Here is a 21,231-nt window from a genome sequence, read left to right as displayed (position 1 = left end):
AGCCTATGGAATTGGTCACTAAAATCAAATAGCTATTCACTTGAAGCAGCAGTAGAATATTTTATTCCTTAATTCTCAAGCCCTGTGGCAGCAGATGTAAGCAGATGTAAGATCAGCAATAATATACATGGTGGGATTATCACAAGCATTTTGTTAACATACTGCTCCTCATGCACAAAACAAGGGTACAGAAGCTCTGAAAAAGCATCTGACCTTTATTTTTGTGAAATAAAAATAATAAAAAAAAAGAATATATTATATTAAATGAAAAAACCTGACAGCAGACAATCAGAAAAATCTTGACTAGCAATGGAAGGCTCTGCATTAGACTTGCAGAGTGCAATCTTCCTGATTTTGTAACACCCAACATTTCGCAGTAAGACAAAGAATTCAGTCCAAAAGACTTCCCAGAAATGGCCAACCTGCATCTCTTGAAATTCTTAGGTTTTTGTGTCTTTTAACAGACCCTATTTAAATTACTTGGTCTTACAACCTGCAGCTAACAGAATTCATGTGTCTACAGCAAAATGTTGATGTGCTGAGTTTACAACAATTGCCCTCATCATTGGCAGAGGTTTGGTGGTTGGAGAGCACCAGATTTCCCACCTGGATGAGCAGGTGAGACTGGTGAGTCCCAGGGCAAACCATGGGTCTGGAGCTTGCTGCACACACATCCCACTCTACCCAGCGTGTCGGGCAGGGAGCAGGGCTCTGCCCACCCTGCCAGGGCATTCCCTTCCTTCCTCTCAGCTCTTGGATCACCCTCTCTGTGCCTCCAGCCACAGCTGGATTTCAGTTTGCATCTTGCAGAAATCAATGGGAATGTGCAATAACGCTAACAGAAAAATCTGGCGGTAAGACTGAGGCAGTTTCCACAATTCCAGTAGTTCAGTGAGGTCTGAAAGCCCTACTGCAACTTAACTCTCCCCAAAACCCCCATCAAGAATTAATGTGGTATTTCCCTAAAGCTTCACTACATCTCCAGTTAAGACCACATTTCTTAAATTAGATTTTTGTGTCTTTTTAACAGTGCTTAAATTACTCACTCTTACGACCTGCAGCTAACAGAATTCATGTGTCTAGAGTAAAATGCTGACTTGCTGAGTCCCACTGCAACAAGGGCAAACTTATTTAAGTTTTTGATAATGTGCTTTTTTCTTGAATTGATACAGGGAAGTTCCAAAATGTCACAATTTATACATTGTTTCAAATAACACACTTGAGCAAAGTGCATAGACAAATTATTAATCATGTTTTTATCTTCATAAATAACTTCATATGTCATAAAAATAGATGTTAAAAATACTTGCTTCTAACTCACTGCCCAGTGTCAGGAGTTCAGATATTTTCATGTTGGCCAAGCTTACTCCTGAAAAATGAAAACTTTCATTTCATATTTTCAAAGATATGAAAATACTATTGGGAGGTGGGGAGGGAAGGCATAAAGACTGTGCCTCCTTATTTGATCTCCTTCCCCTGCACGATTTCAGTTATATTTACTAGTTTTACTGAGAAAAAACAAGCCTATTTTAATTTCAGTAACTCTTCAGACACATTCATTTCCTTGAACTTAAGCTCATTTTTGGGCCTTCAAATTACCAGGATGGGAAAAAAGCTTTTCTTCCAGAGCAAAATTGGCTTTTATTATTTTATTAACAGGTAATGTCAGTATTTCTTTCATCAGAAAAGCAAATTTCATTTTCTTCTGCTATCATTTTTCTAAGATATGTAAACAAAGGGAATTTGTATTTTGTTCCTATTGTCTAAAAACATCTAGATTTTTTTAACCCAGGAATGATCAAAAAAGTAGAAGCAAACTCTGTGACACATCTAGACAATTCTGCTTTCTGGTTTGAAAGAAAATTTCTAACTCTGGAATACACAGCAGGTGCAATACTCCATTAGTCATGATTTTGGACAGAGAAACAGAGTTTCACAGATAAATTCAATTTTTCTTCCAGCTCTAAGGAAATTTAGAGTTTGGAAAAAGTGCAGACCTGTGCCAAAAAGCAGATTCTATGTACTGTGTAATTTTAGCCAGTCAACTTCAGTTTTCATCTGCTGACTGCAAGTAGTTTTGCTTTTAAGACCACTGCTCAAAGATGAACTTCTCTCACAAGTAAGAAAAATATCTTACTGTGAACAAACAAGAAATGCAACAGACAATAAAACTTTCACTTGATGGTGACCTGAGGTAGCATTTACTCAGTCAATGTTAATTTATTTCTATCACTTCAGTGAAAGTGGCATTTAGTACTTGCCTTCTAAAAAATGTGGGTCAACCTTTTTTAAATTGCTGCAGAGCAATTTCAGTGGGTTGTAGGTTAGAGGAGAGTGGGATTAAAATACTAAAGCCTCCATCAAGTCCCTAATCTGACAGAATAATTTAGGGTCAAAAAAAGAAAAATTATAACCAAATGTGATCACATTACAAATTAATAAAAATACCACTACATTCTTAGACAAGAGACTGAAAACATGTAAGTCAATAAAATATTTCAGATGATGAATTGAGAACAAGTGGAGGTAAAACAGACCAATTATTTAAATGAAAGTCAAAAGAAGTCACCCACATATTTTGCTTTCATAGGTAGCTGCCACCATATATTGATGCTTATTCAGCTCATAATAATTTGTCAGTAGAATTAACTTTGGAGATGAACTGCAAACGCTTGCAGTGAGATTCTGACAAACTAAGATGTCACTGTGACAAGCAGAACTGCCACCAAGGAGCCACAGAAGCAGAAAGTATGCTTTCTTAAGCTATGTTTAAACAAACTTTTGGGATTTTTAACTGAGCAGTGGTTGATAAATATTTTAGGAACTCTGGGCTGAAAATGACCTGGAAAAGCCAAGACACACTCATTAAAAAAAAAAAACCACTTCAAGCAATTAAGTTAAATCATTTCAGTATCTACCAAAACTAAGTTGTATCTAAATTATTAATAATGGGAACAGTTTTCTTTCTGCTTCTCATATTAGGCAGATCTGCACAGACCTGAGTGTTTCATCTTTTATTTTTTCAACAACAAAATATTTAAATTCACCATGAAGTAGTAGCTGCTATATCGTTGCAGGACATGGTTAAGTATTTTAATTATTTTGCTTCTCCACAACTCTCTCAGCAATTTTGCTTACCCTAATCCTAAAGAAGAGCAAGACAATCAAGGCCAAAGCCTTGCCATACTGTACCTGCAAAGCACAGTTCATCATTCTCACAATGTAGTCGAACTGCTGATGGTCCAGGATTGCTCGGTTTTCTTTGACATGCTGGCCTAGCTCCTGAGTCAGGCAGTGCCGAGCTGCCTTGCCTTTCAGGGCTCTCAGAGCTGCAGGCAGGGTCTGCAGAGAAGAACATTTCACTTCATGGAAATAAATTTAAATGCCACTACTCACACTGAACAGCATTAATTTTTTATTAAGAAATTGCAAGTAGCAGTAAAGAACAACACTGAAAATTACCCATTAGCTTGAATATCAAACTTTCATATAATGGTTGATTTAGCCTGAGTTACCAAGTACTAAACTTGTCCCATTTTTTCCCCCAAATGCATTAAACAGCATCTCTCACCTACATCTGTAAATAGAAACCCTTTAATATGGACAGGCATTGAATGGATGTGAAATCAGAAATGGATTATTGTGGATGAGAGCAGCAAGTCCTGTACAGCCAGGCCAGGACTGGAGTTTGCCCATTAAGGCTGCACATTTGGTGACAAGCAATGGATGACAAAGCTCAGAGGTGGCACAGCTCTCCCAGCAGTGAGACCAATAGATTGTTGTGCAGTTTATCCTAAACCAGGGCCAACAGAGTATTTATATCAAAGTTTTTAAAATGCAGCAAATGCTACAACAGTGATTAATTGTCAGCTGGGGCGCTTTAGGCTGGAGATAACAGGTAAGTAAGAAAAGGCAGCCTATTTGCTAAGGAAAAATTTACAATATGAAGGGACAAAAAACCCACTGAACTTTCCCAAGTGCCTCGAAGTTAAATGAGGTAAAAATCTACTGTGCTCTGCTTGGATGAAAACTCTTTTAAAGAGCTACACACTTCATTAGGACTTTTCCCATGTGCATCTTGACACTGTAACTCGTAAATCAAGCAAATCTCATTTTCTATCTTGATCTGCACAGTGTCAGAGATATACAGGTGATACCTCCCTGAGAAATCAAAAAATTTCTTAAAATAATTTTACAGTCATTTTTATATGTAGAATTAGATTTGATTGTAAGTTTGAGTGATTGCTCTACAATCAATAACTGAAAACTTTATGGACAGAATTTACAAAACCTGGTAACTTGTAAATGAAAATAAGAATGTCAAGGGTAACAAGTCACTAACACATTTCAGTGAAGACAGACATGCCAAATATTTATGTTAATCTCTGAGTTCAATCAAATTACTGATTTTTAAAACCAGCAGAATTGACTCTGCTCAAAATTTCCAGAGAGCATTGGCTGCTAAACACTATATGTATGCTTTTTGTTTGCTCTCCTTCTAATGAGTGCAGCTAGACCAATATACACCCACCTCTTTAAAAGAAAAAATGATGTGGACAATGCTACTTATAACAGTAATAAATTCTGCAAAAAGGGTTTTCAACTCACCCATGTAGGATTAGAAACAGGTTTTCAAATCCATTAGCCTCATATTATGCACAATATTGCATTTAGATGATTATTTTTATTGCTTACTTCGTTCATTTAAATGGACAAAATAATCCTTAGCATTTGAAACAAGACTTCAAAATGTGCTTTGTGATTAGGCCAGTCTCCATTTGCTCATTAACAGAACAGAGAGTAATCTGAGAGAATTAAAATTTCATTTTATTACCTTTTCAGTCTCCAAAAATTTGTTTTCAAAAATGAACGAGATGCAGTTTCTAACAACTTCCAGCCTTTGTGCACTGTTGAAAACTGTGCTTCCTTTTTCCATTATGGAAACTAACAAAGAAAAAGAAGAATATACGTCTGTGATACGTCTGCAAGAACCACAAAGAATACCACAAATTTCTTTAAAAAATAATTACTCTGTCCTCTATTTTATTCTGTTAAGCAAATACCATTTGTAGGCAGATGGGAACACAGGATCCCAAATCTCTGGTTTTCCTATACCATCTGAAGAGGAGAGTGCTCTGAATTTTAACTGGAGTAGTTGATTCTCTTAACTATTTGTCTCACACAGGCACAAAGAGATTATAACCTCTAACATACTGATGGAATACACAAATAAGCACAAATTAATAATAAATGTGTGTGTGTGTGTGTTCTGCAGTGAGCTACACAGCCTTGCATATTTTGTTGCAGTAGATAACTATTTTTAGATGGCCATGACAAGAATTCTGCAACAGGGAATAAAACCTGACAAACCTGTTCTTCTATCTAGATTCCAAATTGCTGAGATCTTATTTTCTTAATGCACTGTTTTGCCCTGATTTTTCAAGAAAATTCAGAATGCAAGAACTAACATTCTCTTTTCCTCTGTAATATCAAATAAACAGTATGTAAATTCAGGATATGTCTTTCTAGTAGATAATAATGAGCTACTTATATCCAAGGATTCTGAGAGACAGTTCAGAAGGGAGTGTGTGAAAGCTGCTCCTCAGAAAAAAGAAAGCCAGCAAACCCCCTGCTTTGAAACAGAAATTAACTTATTAAAAAAACCAAAAACAAACCTTCTCTTGCAACTAACTAACCTTTTGAAGAAAGACAACAGAACACAACCACATATCCTTTAAAATTTCTGTAAGTATCAGATTCAATGATACAGTCAACAGCAAAAGCAGGTGAAGGAAGTTCATCTTCTTTTTGCATAAACCCAAAGAGAAACAGCCCTGGGCAAGGCCTCCAGAGGCCATCTAGTTCACCCTGCTGTCCCCAGACAGGATCAACTCTATTTATGTTATTTCTCATGTTTGTCTAACATGTTCCAAATCATCTGTGATAAGAGAGACTCCATGGCTTCACAAGAAATCCACTCAACTGCCTCACAATCTTCATTTTACCACGTCTTGCTGACAAATAATGCTATTTCTGTGCTGCAATTAGACCCATTATTTCTTATCATTACAGATTATTCCCCTTCTTTTTCTCACTGTCTCTTGTGTAATTGAAGCCTGCTATTATGTGTCCCCTCAGTCTCTTATTTTTCAGTCTAAACAACTCCCCATCTTTCCTTGTAGGTCACATTCTCTGGACCACTTGTCATTCCTGTTGCTTTCTTATGGACTCCCTCCAACAGAACCAAAAATGGAGACAGTCTTCCAGTGTCCAAAAATGGACACAAACACTCCAGCTGAGGTCTTATTGAGTACAATGAAAGGATTTCTCCATGGGGTTCACTGACTGCACTCCTGTTTATACATCCTAATAAGATGTTTGGCTTTTTTTGCAGTAGCTTGATATAGTTGGGTCATGTTTGCCCTACGGTCATTAAAGCTCCCAAATTAATTTCTGAAGAGCTGCTGCCTAGTCAGCCCATCCTGCTGATGCAAGTGCCATACCTTATTTGAAGAAAAGCAGTAGAGAAGAACAGAGTTCAATGGAGTCTCGTGCTTAGATATATAAATTTTAAAGATGGATTTGAATTCTGGTCTGCAAATCCATCCTTTAAAAGTTTTGCAGGCTCTGCCAACTTCACGTGCAAGTTTGCTAACCACAGTGGTTTATGCCACCATTCACATTGATGAGTATGACTATGAATAATAGAACTTTTGGCATTAAAATTAAAATGACAGGCCTACAACGTCCACATACTTTATTCTTAAATACAGGTATATTTATTTGGAGACAGATGCTGTCTTTGCTCTTTGCCTTTTTCCTGTAATTCACATGTCTTTCACTGGTATCAAAGGCGGAACTCAAATGGTTCAGAGCTTGGTTCAGCCAGTGCTACAAGTGACCTATGGTGATATTTAACAGGCCTAGCAGAGTAGACAGTACCTAGTCTAACTGTTCAACTCAAAATCTAATTCAGATCAAATCCACGTCTGTTGTTAGCACCCCTCAGTCTCTGGATGCTTGACTTCTCAGTAAAGGCAGATAAAAAAGGGCTTTTAAAATTGCAAACACTGGAGTCTACGCACCAGAGCTTGCTACAATCACTAAAAACACAACATTAACATGAAACTGGGAGCAACACGTTGCAGTTGTGCTAATTATGACTACCAGGAAGGACAGGGAAGAAATGAACATACCCACAGGGGGACCTGCTGGAACCACACACTTCTTGTCCCCGCGGGTGGCAGCGGGGACACCCTGACTCCTGGCCAGCCCCTCCTGGAGCAGCTCCTGCACCCGGCCCTCGTTGATGCGGGGGAAAGGCAGGATGTGAACGCGCAAGTGAGAGCCCTCCGTGGGCCGTGGCACCTTCTGGAATGCTATGTGGGGATTGGGGTTCTCCTGCAGGTCAAAAGCAAAAGGTCACACACAAAACTAATCATGCAGTGTTACCATCTGCCTGATCTGATTTTACTGTTGTTTGGAGAATCTCCCATACCCGAAAGATGAAGAAGTCAAGTATCTAATGCAAATGACTCATAAAATGTTTTATATTCCTATCACCCATGACTCATTAGCTTTAATATTTCCAACTTTCTTAAAGCCTTTCATAAAATTATTTTTGTCAATGTGCAAAAACCAGAGCAAAAGAAAATCCCTGCTTAACTTAGGCTGGTTTTATGCCAATTAATGAATGTTAAGGACTTGAATATAAATTAGTGTGACAGTCAAGCTCTTCATTAGAGAGACTATCTGCCACCATGCACAGGATCATACCTCACATTTCCAGGGGTGCAGTAATCAAACAATGGGGTATTTTCATCTCTTCATTTATTTATTCTGGGGTTACCATTAATCACATCTGAATTTACTGCTGTCCAATTTGACTCTATACTGTTACTCATTACCAGCTACATACCACTGCCAAAGAGTGCTATCCATCAGTGAGGTTTCTCTTGTAAATGTACAATAAGTTTGGAAGAAAACTTGTAAACAAGAGCTTAATACTGTTGTTCACAGGAGCAAAAGACAACAAGGAGATCAAATGCATCAACTTGAGAAACAGCAGTCAAAACAGAACAGCTACTTAGCCACATGCATTCTCTGCAAAGGAAAATTTAATGGAACAAGACAAAAATCCAGGGGTATAAGAGCAGCAGATGCCAGGGGAAGCAAGAGAGAGAAAGGGAACACAGTCTCAGGAGAGAGTAACAGAGGACAGAGGGCAGAAAATGCCAGAAAAGGGGAGTAACACTTCCAAAATCCGTTTCAGTGAGAGGATTTAGAGGAAAATCCGTTTCAGGAGAGATTCAGAGGAAATACACAGGAAAAGTTGCTTTTATCTTGGACATCGCAAATGTTAGGTCAGATGTAAATGCTATTAGGCTAATTAAAGGTCTAATGCCTTGGATTTTCCACCTGCACCAGCAAGACTCCATCTCTCCCTAACAGCAAGACATTATCTCTCCCTAACAGACCTTGTCTCTCCATTGTATCTAAACTGTCATGGCTACAATATTTTGATTATTAAAACTGTGAAATAAGATGTCAAAATACATCATGCAGTCCATTTAAAATCAGGCAGCTCTAGGAACATCTTAAGCATAGTCATCACCTACATTTTGTCAAAGACAGGTGCAAGCACAACTACTAGAAATCTGACTTCTCAATGCACAAAGTCACTGACTTAGCAAATATCAGTGTGCTCCTGTGAAGTCACTGACTTAGTGGTAGTGAAGGAACAGGTCAGTCACAATGGTAGAAATAAATCTCATCATCAGAAAGACACACAGAACACAAAAGAAACCCCCAGAACTCAGCAACATTTGGTAGTTCTTGTTTTTTTTTTCCAGAACTGTAGATGTAAATTACACTTTTGGGGAAGTGGGATGTAGAAAAGAAGGGGTGACAAAGGTGTCAGCTGATGGTGTAATAGATAATGCTCTGTGGAGTCTGAATAACCACAGAAGTGTGAGGGGGAGGGAGATCAGTCTATGCCAAAAAAACCTCAAAGGAAGCAAAAAATCTAAAATCCACAAACAAAAAAAACCCCATCACAGAACCAGCTAATGGAATGATAAGAGACTTTATAAAAGCACTATGTAAAATAAACATGGTATGAAGGCAAAAATTAAACTGGAAATGAAGTTGTAGGAAACCTAAAGAGTACAAGAAACAGGCTGTAAAAAATGAAATAATGCTTGCTGAGCATGCAAACCAGGGTGACTGGGTCACACAGAAGGAAAGACCTGCTGAAAGTATACATTAAGCCAAGTTGCATATATAATTTTCATATGGAAAACTGTTGAGGGGCAAGAAAAGAGATGTATGTGGTATGGATAGGTTGCAGCAGAGAAAATAGCAGTTTATAGACCTTATGTTAACACACACTAAAAATAGACAAGTAGTTGGAGCCATATCTAAATCAATACTAGCATTAATAAATCAATAGTATCATATTGAATTTCCTTTGCATGTACAAACTTAATGACCCTTAAAGTTCCAAAGTCTTTTGCCATAATGCAGATGATGACTACCACAAGCAGTTACTTCCATTTTCTGGACACTGGATCAATCTGAGAAATTAGAATTTTCCATGTTACCTTCTCAACTCTACAGGTGCAGCAAGTAGAGTCAACTTACATTTTTCAAGAGCTGTTCTGCAAGTTCTCTAACATGCTTTATCATTTTTGGTGGATTTCCCTCTTCAGCTTTAATTCTTTCGACTTCAAAGGCCACCAACTTTTTTTTAAAAGAAGAAAGAATAAAAATGTTGATAATTCAACTAAAAAAAAAATAAATTCCTATTTAAGCTATAAAATGTTGATGTTAAATTGAAACCAAGGAAAGAAAGTTGAACACTGAAAAATGTGTGATGTCACATTGCTCTGGAACATGAGACGTTTTCAGTTTCATATGCAGCATTTGTTACCAGACAGAAAGTCCTACATACCTAAACCAGTCCTTTCACATTTCTCTAGCTCAATCCAAATTATTCATAGGTTCTATTACTACAACACAGAATTAATATCACACTCTATTTTTACTCAACATTCAATCAAAGCTAACAATATAAAGACTATGGCATTACTTTTTAAAATCAAAATATTTTTTGTCTCAGTTCACATTGTTGGGTATGTAGCTAATGTTATGTTTCTCTATGAGGTTGTTAATGTTTCTGAGAATATAACTAAATTATTGAAAATAATTCTGCACTAGCACATGCAATGTATTATGAAGCTACAGATGTGACAATAGAAACAGCATTACCAAAGTTTATACAACTATTTAACTTCATACATATGAGGAGGCATAGTTTTATGGAAGTAAGCTAGAATTATCTCCTTAGCAGAAAATAAGAGTTGGGATGATTAGTATAAACTTGATACAATAAACTGTGGGGATTCAGAAGCATTCCAGTAGTTTTTCCCATGCTGAAATATCACAGTAAATTGTAATTTACTTGGGAATACAAAAACAGTTTTCACCTCATCAAAAAGATCACAGGTTCTGAAGGGAGGACCCCTCTCTGACACAAAGCCAGCAAATGCCATTCCATTGAGGACTTTGGTCAGAAAGTCATTCTCAATTAAGCCTCGCTGGCCCAAGAAGGCTGCCTGCAATGAAGACAGAAAAAAAATGCACATTTTTTAAACAGCACTAAAATTACAATTACAAGTAACTGTTATGTACTGGTTAAACATTTTCACCAGCTTATCAGCTTCTCCTAGAAAGTGGTACTTTCTAATTAAATTTTTTACTATACACAGTATCTTTTTATACCTAAACTTAGAACTGGAAATTTGATGCACACATTTTTTAAATCTCACAGGTAATAAAAGAGAAAACTAAAGCGTTATTACATAAAGAGGTTTTCAAAATTCCTCAAATGTTTATTTGTATTAAATTTCTGTGTTAACTTTGTTGTGTATTTCCATCCTGTCCCTGCAATTAGTCCCACCAAAACACACTGATACTGTGCTGTGCCAAAACAATGTGCTTATCGCATGTAGATAATTGTATTTACATTTTTCAACTTTACCACTTGTTCAAAAGGCAGGCTTGTGGGAATAACATGGCACAAGGGAACACCATAAACACACATAACTGCTCCTCCTTTACCTTATGGAAGTGAATGACAGGTTCAGCATGAATTCTGATCAGCTGAAGACACGACCGGTATCCTTGGAAAAGCTGTGCAAATAGCCTCAGGAAGATTGCTCTCACTTCTTTGTCCTGTGAGCAGTAATTCAATATGCTGTCAAAATATCCTCAGATTCTAAATTTCTTCACATTTTATATGAGTTGACATGAGAAATGCCTACAGATTCATGAGTGCAGCACATGAAGGAGAGGTATTTGTACAGCTATGAGGTTGTCTCAGAATGGTGGGCACTGGGAGGGAGCTTGAAGTGCACCAGGTTCCCCTGCCCTGTCCTCAGATGGCCTGGCAGGTTCTGTACACAGTCACCCTTCAGCCCTGCTGACTCTTCCTATGCCTGCAGCTCTGGGCAGAGCCAGGGTGCCTGAGAGGTGCTCACATCATGAACCACATGAATGAACTGCCATGAGAGAAACCTGATGTGAAGTAAAGGAAAAAGGCTACTTCAGCCTGGATTTATTCCCTAAAATAAGTGTGGCTTTGAAGAACTACACAAGCAGTGTCTTCAGAGTGGGCAGGGGCAGCAGGGGATAACAGGAGCCTAAGGTGGCACTGCTGCTGCTGCTGCTGCTGCTGGAGAATCCAGGCTTGGAGCATCACCAGCTGCAGCTCTCTGAGACGAGCAGACCGCTCCAGGTTTGCCCAGCCCCCTGTCTAGGACTCTTCCAACTCACATCTTCACTTGCCAACCTTCTGCCACCAAAACAAGCCAGAGTTACTTAAAAAAGCTTAAAACAGTAGGTCTGGTTTATTTATTTGAGTAAGAAAGTGCTTACATACACACCACCAGATTAATGGAAATGATGTGAACAGCTGGGACAGACTCAGGGCAGTGACATCTCCACCTGGCCCAGATGCCACTAAAGACTGATATCAAATCCTGGGCCACCCTATCATTTTATCTCAGCAGCTGTGTCAAAAAACCTGAGGTCCCAAAAATTGCTTTATGACCTTTGCTTTTATGGTGTTACATTGCAAACTCTAATTCTAAATCTTACACACAGCAAAGAATATTAACTATCAGGTAATCAGCTGATCAGGCAATTAACAAGCAAATATAACCTAAGTAAATTACAACCTGCAACTTAATTTTAAAGAGAAAACGAATATATAAGATTATATAAAGCTGGAATATATTGGAGTATTTTACTAGATGGATGTTTATTCTTCACATCAACACGATTGATGTTGCTCTATTTTTAACTTAAATTTTGTATGGCTCACTTTACTGACAGATATGCTCATTTTCTGCTGCTCTCTAGGATTTTAACAGGTACATTTGTAGCCTGACTTTTTTGACTACTTGAAAACATGGTAATTTCTTTCAGATTTAACAAAATCCTTACTCTGATACTAAATTATATTAATTTGAAACTTCCCTATTCAAAGTGAGATCTTAGCTGAATTCCCCCATTAGTTTAGATGAAGTCTGGATGACATTCCCTGTCTTCAGCAATGAAAAACCCTGATCTTAAAGCAAGAATTAAGTACAACAAATACATTGTAGCACCTAAGAGTTTCACATTTTCATATACATTGACACAAAAAGCCCCAGTGTGTGTTCTTAAATTGAACTGGGTTTTGGATTTTATAAAACCTCTAACCCATCAGAATGCTATTAGAGGGCAAAATGCATTTCTCTGCTCCACTAACAATACTATAAAGTATATAGAAAAGCAAACACAAATTCCTAAAAGGAAGCTAATCTAAAATTTCAACTCATGAAAGTCAGACACAGAAAATAACACAGAAGTCTTACCAGCATTTTTGAGTGTGATAAAGCTGTTCGTGGGGGAGGGAATGCATAATCTGCTGTTTCCAAATCAGGATGCAAAACCTAGACAATTTTGAAAACATAATCTTTTTTTCCTTCATTTTGCTGAGAAAAATATATTCTTTTTTCTTCCTCAAACTAATATTCACTGATAGTGAGTACCTCAAGTAATATATGGAGTTACATTGAGCATGGAAATAAAGATAGAATTAACTTCTCAGCTTCAGGTTTAAAGATGTGAGTTAGTTATCAAAAACTCTTATCACAGTCCATGAAACTGATCAATACCACTAGGGATTTTAGAGTCAATTCAGCTGAAGCAGATTAACAGACTAAAAATTCTTCTGTTTAAGACAAGATTTGCTCAGAAGCCTCCAAATAAGGTGATTTCTAACTTAGTACAATGATAGCAAAAAGACAAACTAAAGTACTTTTAATGGTGATTTCCTAAAGTAGCATCCATCATTCCTAAATTCTGAAACAGAAGCATCACATAACTAAACTTTGAAGGATTATTAATTTGTTAAATTTCAGGAAAATGTACAGTTGAAATGAATTTTTTAACACAGAAAGGCAGCAGAACTGAGTAGTAATAATGCTGCTCAAATACTTATTAAAAATAAAAATAATTATAAAATAATTTAAAATGAATTATTATTAAAAATAATTATAAAGGAAAAATCTCTACCTCTTGAATAGTGAAAAGACATTTTAGATTTCCATTACCGACAATGTTGACTTGAACTACAGACAATAAACTCTTCTACAAACAGGAATGTTGCATGAATAATTCTATTTAATCTCATTTCCAGTGCTCTTGAAAGCTTAATATTGAAATTTTTGATTCTTTACAAATAGGTGAGAGGGTGAAAAGTGGGGATTTTATCCAAACATACCAGAGAAAGGGCCATTTGAGTCTGGTGTAGCAGTGGCTCTGGCAGCTGGGACAGATGAATACATTCAGGAATTTTAATTGTTCCTCCATCCAGGTCTGCTATGATTACATCTAACTGTAAGGGACAAATAGTAATAGAAGTGCATACAGTGAGCACAGCTTAAAAAAACAGCAGTTCAAATTTCTGCACAATGATCTGCACAGAAGTTAAAAACAATAAATTAAAAAATAAATTTAAAAAATACCAGCTTTAATCTACAGAATGCTTTTGATACAGGAAATACTCCAAATACTTCCTATTACTGAATCTAGACTGAAAAATGAAATTAAACCGAAGAAAATGAAATTAGGCCAACTTTCAAAAGTGACTTCTGTTTCTGGATGTTCCAGGTCTGTGTTCAGAGATATGAGATATCTAATAGGGTGTTAGCAAAGGAACACAATAAAGGCAATTAGAAGCAAAATTTCATGTTTCTAAGCACTTCTTGTAACCCTGGTTCAGTTTCTCCAAGCACATACTTAAAAAGGGTAAAATAAAACAATTGAGAATGCACTTGAAAATCCTAAATGAGTTGCTAAAACTCAGGACAAATAGATGAGAAAGCCAGAAATAGATCCATTCCTTCCCCTCCTGCACTAGATTAAAATAATTTCCCTCTACTTTACAGTCTCAATATATTTACAAAAAAAGAAGAAAAAAAAAAAAAAAAGAAAAAAAAAGATGTTTTTTCTCTTTTTCTCTCCTCCTAATTGTCTTGCCTTGCTTTCTTACAGTAATGTTTTGAATGTGAATTATTCATACAAACACCTCCAAAGCCCTCAGAAAGGCTCTGCACCTGATGGGCACAAATACTCACAAGCTCATGAATGTCATTGCGAAAGACAGAATGAACCCCAATGATGAAAGGTGTTGGGGAGCTGAGAACCTCCAGCAGCTGTGCAGGAAGAATTGGAATATAGGGATAACTGTGAAAAGAATAAATGAAACAGAATAAAAGCTTATTCTTTTCACATAAGGCAACTTTTTTCTTATTTAAAAAAATTAAAATCTTCCTGTTAGTAATCAGGGATACTGAAATTATGGATAATACATTTTAAAAACATTATTAGTTTTTGACCACATACCTACCCTCCAGCCTCTTGTAAAATATCATTAATAAGAAGTCTCTAAAGGAAATATCTTGTTTGCATATTGAAATGACAACTAAACATTATCCATAGAACACTATTTCAGGTATTGTTTACTTGGTTTGACAATTTATAAAACTTGGTGCATTCATGAAAACAACATCAAGAGCTGGATCTAAACTGATCAATGTATTTCTACACCTAATTTATAGTTATTAAAAGTTTACAATCATTATTAATTAAACATTAGGAATAATATTCCAAAACTTAATTTCCAGTTTTTCCTTCTTTATCTATATTGTAATAAACTAATCTCTGAAATATTTTAAATAAAACAAGCTATTAAAATACAAGCATAATTTGAAACAGGTGAATTAGATGTCTTCTTCCTAAAAAACCCAAATTTATTTACATTAAGTTTTCTATTTCAAAATTCTGGATCCAGCCATGGCTTTTTAGAGATCATCAGTTTGTTGATTTAAATTCATTCTCTGGTGGACATTTGTCAGTGACTTAAAACTGACACACACTAATGTAGCTGCTGTCTTTGAGCCACAGAATCTTCTGGGTGGTGAGTAGGGTTTCTACCCTACATTTTTAGGTGGAATATTTCTCCCTTAATTGTTTCCACTGCCACGATGCAAACAGATTTTTATTAATGATGTGCACACACTTGGATTTGCATACAGCATCATTAACAGCTTTGCTTATTTGAACAAATAGAGCACAACTCCTTTTGTTTGGGACAAACAAAAAAAAAGTAATTCGTTTTTGTAATAAATTGTATTTGTAATAAAAGTTACAAATGAGTTATAAAATCATTTAATGAGTTCAAAGAATCCAAACTTAACTCACCTGTATTTGAGGGGAAACATCAAAGACTCCAGAGCCCTACAGGCATCACTGAGCCTTTGAAAACTTGCTGAGTGAAAGAGAACCTTATTTTCTGTAAGCACGGCACAGAACAAGCTGAGTACATTTTGGATTCCTTTAAAAAAATAAAATAATGAGAAAGAACTGTAATAACATGCCAAAAAATTCAAAATTATATTAAAATGTACCATTTTCTTGAGGGATATTCAAAAAGCATATGATAAACACAAAAATTTCCAAGTTCCAAGTTTTTCTACCTTCCATCTGTTTTTCAGGTTGCTAAAATACTATCTGAATGTATTTCTAGATTTCAGATATACTGCATTACATCTCCCTTTCAACACCACTTGCAAGGATTTCCACCTTTCAGCACAAATGCTCAATAATGACTACAAACAGTAACATGTGCATCTTCTGCACTGCCTTCTGTGTATCCAGTGCTCAATTCTGGTCACTCATCCAGGCTTAACTTCTAAACCTCTTTGTGTCTCCAAGCAGGGGGGGGAAAAAAGAAAATCATACTGCCAAGTTCCAAAGAAAATGAAAAGATTCCTAGTGAATACATTTATTCCTTATCCATGGAGAGCAGTCTAGGAGTTAGGAGGTTAAAAGAGGGCAGTAAGAGAGTGTTCATCATTAAAAAAGATAATTAAAGGAAGATTATAAAGATATTTAAAGGAAGATCTGAATGTTTAAAAAAGTCCCACTAGATTTAGGGTAAGACTCATGAATCAGATGATGGGGATTTTTAAGACAGTATAATTTACCTAAGAGACAAAGCCATGTGCTTTCAGGGAAAACCAAAAATACATTTCCTTTAAAAAAAAAGTCCCATCCTGAGAAACAGACATGCCTGACACATGTGAGATATGCTGAAATTTATGAAATTTCCTGAAATATGCTGGAATGTATGATGTTTCCCTGAGGACATGGCTTGTGTTATCAGTAAGACAGCCTGTATTACCTTCCCAAAGCTACTGCTTCTCTTGCAATAATGTCCCCAAAAAGAAGTGTGACTACAGAGAGCCACTACATTCATATGAGAATTAACACTTTGTTTTTTTAAAATAATTTTTATTACATGTTTTGACAAATCTTTTTTCTTCCACAATGTATGCAGATTGTCTTGGCTGGAGTAAAGTTCAGTTCATTAACACAGCAGGACAAGGATTTGGAGAGGGCTGTTTAGGAAAAGAAGACTTAATTCTTAGGATAGTCAAACAACAACATAACTTGTGCTTCCAAACTCCATTCTCCAAGACTCACACACCAAAGGCAGAGCCTGGAGAAGACTGAGGATAGAGGTCTTTGTTGCAAGGCTGAGTGAATTACTGCTGCAAATGTTTGCTGTTATTGTCAGTGCAATAATTAATGCTGTGCTAGTAGAAAACAAACTGCTTTGTAACACACAAGGTAAGGATGATGATAAAAAGTTCAATTTGTTTCCTCACAGCACCCAGCAGTGAATGGTTAGAAGGTAATTGGAAATAGTGTCCTTCCTTTTGTGTATGCACAAGGGGTGTGAACATCTTGGAACACAAGTTGAGCAACTGCTGCCCTCTTGAAAAAAATCTCAGTCAAAATTTAAAAACTCAAACTGCCCCTTTGATGCAAAACCACCCTTGTTCCTTTCCCAGGAAATTTTCAAGAATATTTTGGAGTATACTTTTTGTTTTAAACTAAATTTTTGTTTTCAACTGGGCATCTCAACTCCATTTCATTCCACACCAAATACCTTAAAACATCTAGGAATATGTATTTTTTAAATGTCTGACAATGGCTCCCTACAATCAGATAGGAAGATTCTCAAACAGTGCTCTAAAAACCTGTAATGTTTTGGCAGCTATTACTGAGGAAAATAATACCAAAAAACCTCACAAATATTCAAAACATTTGGGAAAATGAAATGCTCTAAAAAAGCCCTTCCTGACATCAAAATACCAGTAAACTGAAAATTCTTGAAAGAGATGTTTTCCATTCTGTGTACCTTAAAACCCAAACCTGGGTTCTGAAAGGTAAGAGCGCTAAAATATTTTCTGGATGTCATTGACCTTCAACTTTGTTTTGGAAAGAATTAGAAAATTCATTTACTGATGTAGAAGATTCAATTGAAACTGAGAAAAAACCCAACCTTTTTAGCTGTGTGGTATTATTTTCCTGTTAATTATGATGATTCAAGAGTCTAGAAGGAGTAGTTTAATTCTAACACCTTTGAAAGTTATAAAACTCAGCCAGTATCAGCATTTTTAATTTTAAATCCCTTCTGAATACAGGCTGCCTCATCAGACACCAAAACAATATGCAATTCTGCAGAGTACATAATAACTGAATACTTCAGTAAAAATTTTACTAACAAAAAACATAAATGAAGGGGAAATGAGAATTTTCCTTACATCTAAAGAAGACACCTGCAAGTACTTCACAGTATCTGAACACAGTGGCTGCAGATCACAGTCTCTCTTAGGGATTAGAAAAATAATACACTTTTGTATAAATAATATAGGTAATCTTCATGGTCCAGCATAGTGTTAAACAGTATATCTGTCCAATTATTATCTGGTTTTACCACTGTAAGAAATGGATTCTGTCAGCATCTTAAATTTACAGAAAGATCTGGGTGTTCAGTCAATGGAACACAAAGTTTATTTAAATTACTTGGCAGTGATGGCACGGTTTGTGAGGCTTTCATAGTTTCACTAGGAAAATTAAGTCTGGTTTTGCTGCATTTTGGTGGCCACAGATAAAGCTTCAGTTTGTACTCCACAAAGGTATTTGTCAGTGCATGTTAATCAGCACCAACATAAACTGACATTTAAATGATGGCTTTCAGCAACTATTTCCTGCAGAAAAACTTGACGTCCCATAGCAGAATACAAACTGCAAACATGTTTTCACTACATTCTGGGAGTTGTTCTCCCAGATGTTCACTACATTCTAACTGGCCATGGAAGGTGAATTTGAATTGTTTACGGAGATGTGAATGCACCTGATGTAGCCCCAGATGTGCTGAGCTGCTTTATTTATGCAGAATTTATGGAAAAGACCAAACTTGAGAGCATCTAACACAATAAAATCCAGATTAACCACTTCCACTGACTGAAATGCTTGTAAAGCCCAGTTTCTTTATAGTGGTGTTTTCCTTCTCTCTACCTCTTCCTTTCCTTCTTTCTTTCTCTAAATGCTCTGTATGCAATACAGAAAAACATAAAGTACATAATATAAATAGAATTAAGTGTGCAATACAGACAGCTAATCTGGAATTTTCTTGTTTTCAAGATGACAGCCTCTAACTCAATACAAAATTATTGCTCCACATGTACTTTGAAACATTTTTTCAGGAATATCAGCAGTATAATGACTGTGAAGGAAGCTTCTGTCTGATAGAATCAAACAAATTATAAATGGCAGGACTTTTGATTACTTTCCTTTTCTAAACCATTGAAGTCATTGATTAAATTGTTTGAGGAAGCCGCCAAGGTGTTCTTTCAAGCCTTCCAAGCTGTTTACTGAAAACAAACCATTCCAAATAACAGCCTGAGCCCGGTTTCCTCGTGCTGCAAGACACAATCGTGTCTGTCTGTAACCTTGAACCCTCTGCTGGTCTGCAGACTCCACTCTACATCCGATGCTCATTTGTCAGGGCATAAATAGACAACATGAAAAACAACAAACAAGTTGATTTTTACAGATTACTCCTTTGCAGTCTACAGACAGACATCCTGTAAAATATTATACATATGCTGGAAAATTTTGAATGGAGGCTTCCTGACCTTCACTGTTTTCAAGTATTTAAAGAATCTGTAATTTGTACTAAATTATCTGACATCCTACATCAACAAACGTATCACTCTGCCTGCTTCCTGTTGTTCTAGAATTTAAGTACTTATTTAAGCACAATTAAAAAAACCCCACCAAACACAAAGTCTACTTGAGAAGTTACTACATTGCATGAAATCAAAATATTACCACTTACTTCTTTTGTAAAGGGTTATAAACATGGATTCAGAAACTCAACTGGTTGAATACATTATTATGCCAATATGCCATTCTTGAATTACTGGACACAAGAAAAAGCTTAATAGACAAAATAATCCATAACTTAGCCAGACTAATCCAGGAAATGGGTCAACAAAGCCTGAAAAGCCTTTCTGAAAGGCCACTGGAGACTGCATAGTACAAGTTTTGTGCCAGGCAGTGTCAAGCTCTAAAGATAACTAGGAAAAGAATAGAGAAAAACAAAACTCTTTTCATATTTATTTTTAGATGTGGCTGCATAACTCTGCTAATGACCAAAATACAAACTTAAATAGCAAATAAGAGGCAACAACTGTACTCAATACACAGGTAACCCGTGCCAAACTGTATTGATTTGTTCACCCAAAAATCACAGTGTCTTCAATCAACTACACAGAGTTGTAACCCAAATTTGAAACCCAAATGATTGCTGTGTCACTCAGCTCAGGATCAATTTGCATTTAGGAAATCATGCAGGTCTGTTATCAGAGCAGGATTGTGCACTCCATGATTCAATCACAGCCCAGCTTGCTCACAAACGGGGAGCAATCTGCCTGTGCCAGCAGGGAGCTTTGGGAGGGTTAATTTATCCTGCTTTTTGGCTGGAAAACAGAGGAGATGAGTCAGATGAGTACCCCAAGAGATTAACTTGTTTAGGCTTTGTCAGACTCAGGAGGAAGAGAAGCAATCCCTATAGCATGGAGCCTTCAGCTGAGACTCCCTCAAAGAATCCAGCATTTCATGAATTCATCCCCAATTCTGAGCCCACAGAAGGAAACACGGGTGTGACACACACTACTGAAGCCAAACTCCATTTTTAGAGATGCATTTTTGATTTGGGAACTGAACTGAAGGCAATTCAGAATCTGAGCCATGAGTTCTGCACGTTCCTTGTAAGAAGGGCGGAATGAAGGCTTCCCTACAAACCGGCGTCTGGGGAGGGTGGGAAGAGGAAACAGGAGCACCACATAGAAAGATTCTGGTATAAACACCAGAAAAGCCAACTGATCATTAAAAGCTATCGAAGAGACTGTGAAAATTAAGATATATATATAAACAAGATGTCTTCAGCTGATGGATAAATACTCCTACAGCTATCACTCCCCCGAAGTTCAACAGAATCCACTCTGTTCTGTCTACACTGAGTCAAGCAGATGGTTGTTCTCCAAATCCTAAATTACACAGGCACAAAGAAACAGGGATTAAGCACAGCATATGAGCTACTCAGGAGAACAGTCAGTCTGTCTGTCATTTACATGTTGGTATCACTCCATTATTGCCAATTTTCTTAAATCCCTCTGCAGACCTACTTAAAGAAGCAGCAAAAGCCCTCTTTGGCTTTCTTGAGCCTCTAAATTCAGCTCTGCCCATACATTGAGTGAACAC

The 21,231-nt window shown here is 36.7% G+C and overlaps 1 protein-coding gene across 7 annotated transcripts in view; it reads right to left on the bottom strand.

The window, feature by feature from the left end:
• SBF2 (SET binding factor 2) overlaps window positions 1-21,231 on the bottom strand; it is a 230,046-nt gene that overhangs the window by 80,381 nt on the left and 128,434 nt on the right. For all 7 annotated transcript variants that reach the window (XM_086894739.1, XM_086894741.1, XM_086894740.1 and 4 more), the window contains exons 7-16: window positions 15,814-15,946; window positions 14,688-14,796; window positions 13,832-13,945; window positions 12,921-12,998; window positions 11,122-11,235; window positions 10,488-10,616; window positions 9,643-9,741; window positions 7,197-7,401; window positions 4,835-4,944; window positions 3,193-3,342 (exon numbers count right to left, since the gene is read on the bottom strand). In XM_086894739.1, the coding sequence (XP_086750865.1) occupies window positions 3,193-3,342; window positions 4,835-4,944; window positions 7,197-7,401; window positions 9,643-9,741; window positions 10,488-10,616; window positions 11,122-11,235; window positions 12,921-12,998; window positions 13,832-13,945; window positions 14,688-14,796; window positions 15,814-15,946 (1,241 nt within the window). The remainder of the gene's footprint in view (window positions 1-3,192; window positions 3,343-4,834; window positions 4,945-7,196; window positions 7,402-9,642; window positions 9,742-10,487; window positions 10,617-11,121; window positions 11,236-12,920; window positions 12,999-13,831; window positions 13,946-14,687; window positions 14,797-15,813; window positions 15,947-21,231) is intronic.

The sequence above is a fragment of the Cyanistes caeruleus genome, chromosome 6, assembly GCF_971803275.1.
Source record: "Cyanistes caeruleus chromosome 6, bCyaCae1.hap1.1, whole genome shotgun sequence".
Classification (NCBI taxonomy): Eukaryota; Metazoa; Chordata; class Aves; order Passeriformes; family Paridae; genus Cyanistes; species Cyanistes caeruleus.
The sequence above is the reverse complement of the archived record's forward strand: the minus strand, read 5'-3'. Positions and strand labels throughout refer to the sequence as shown.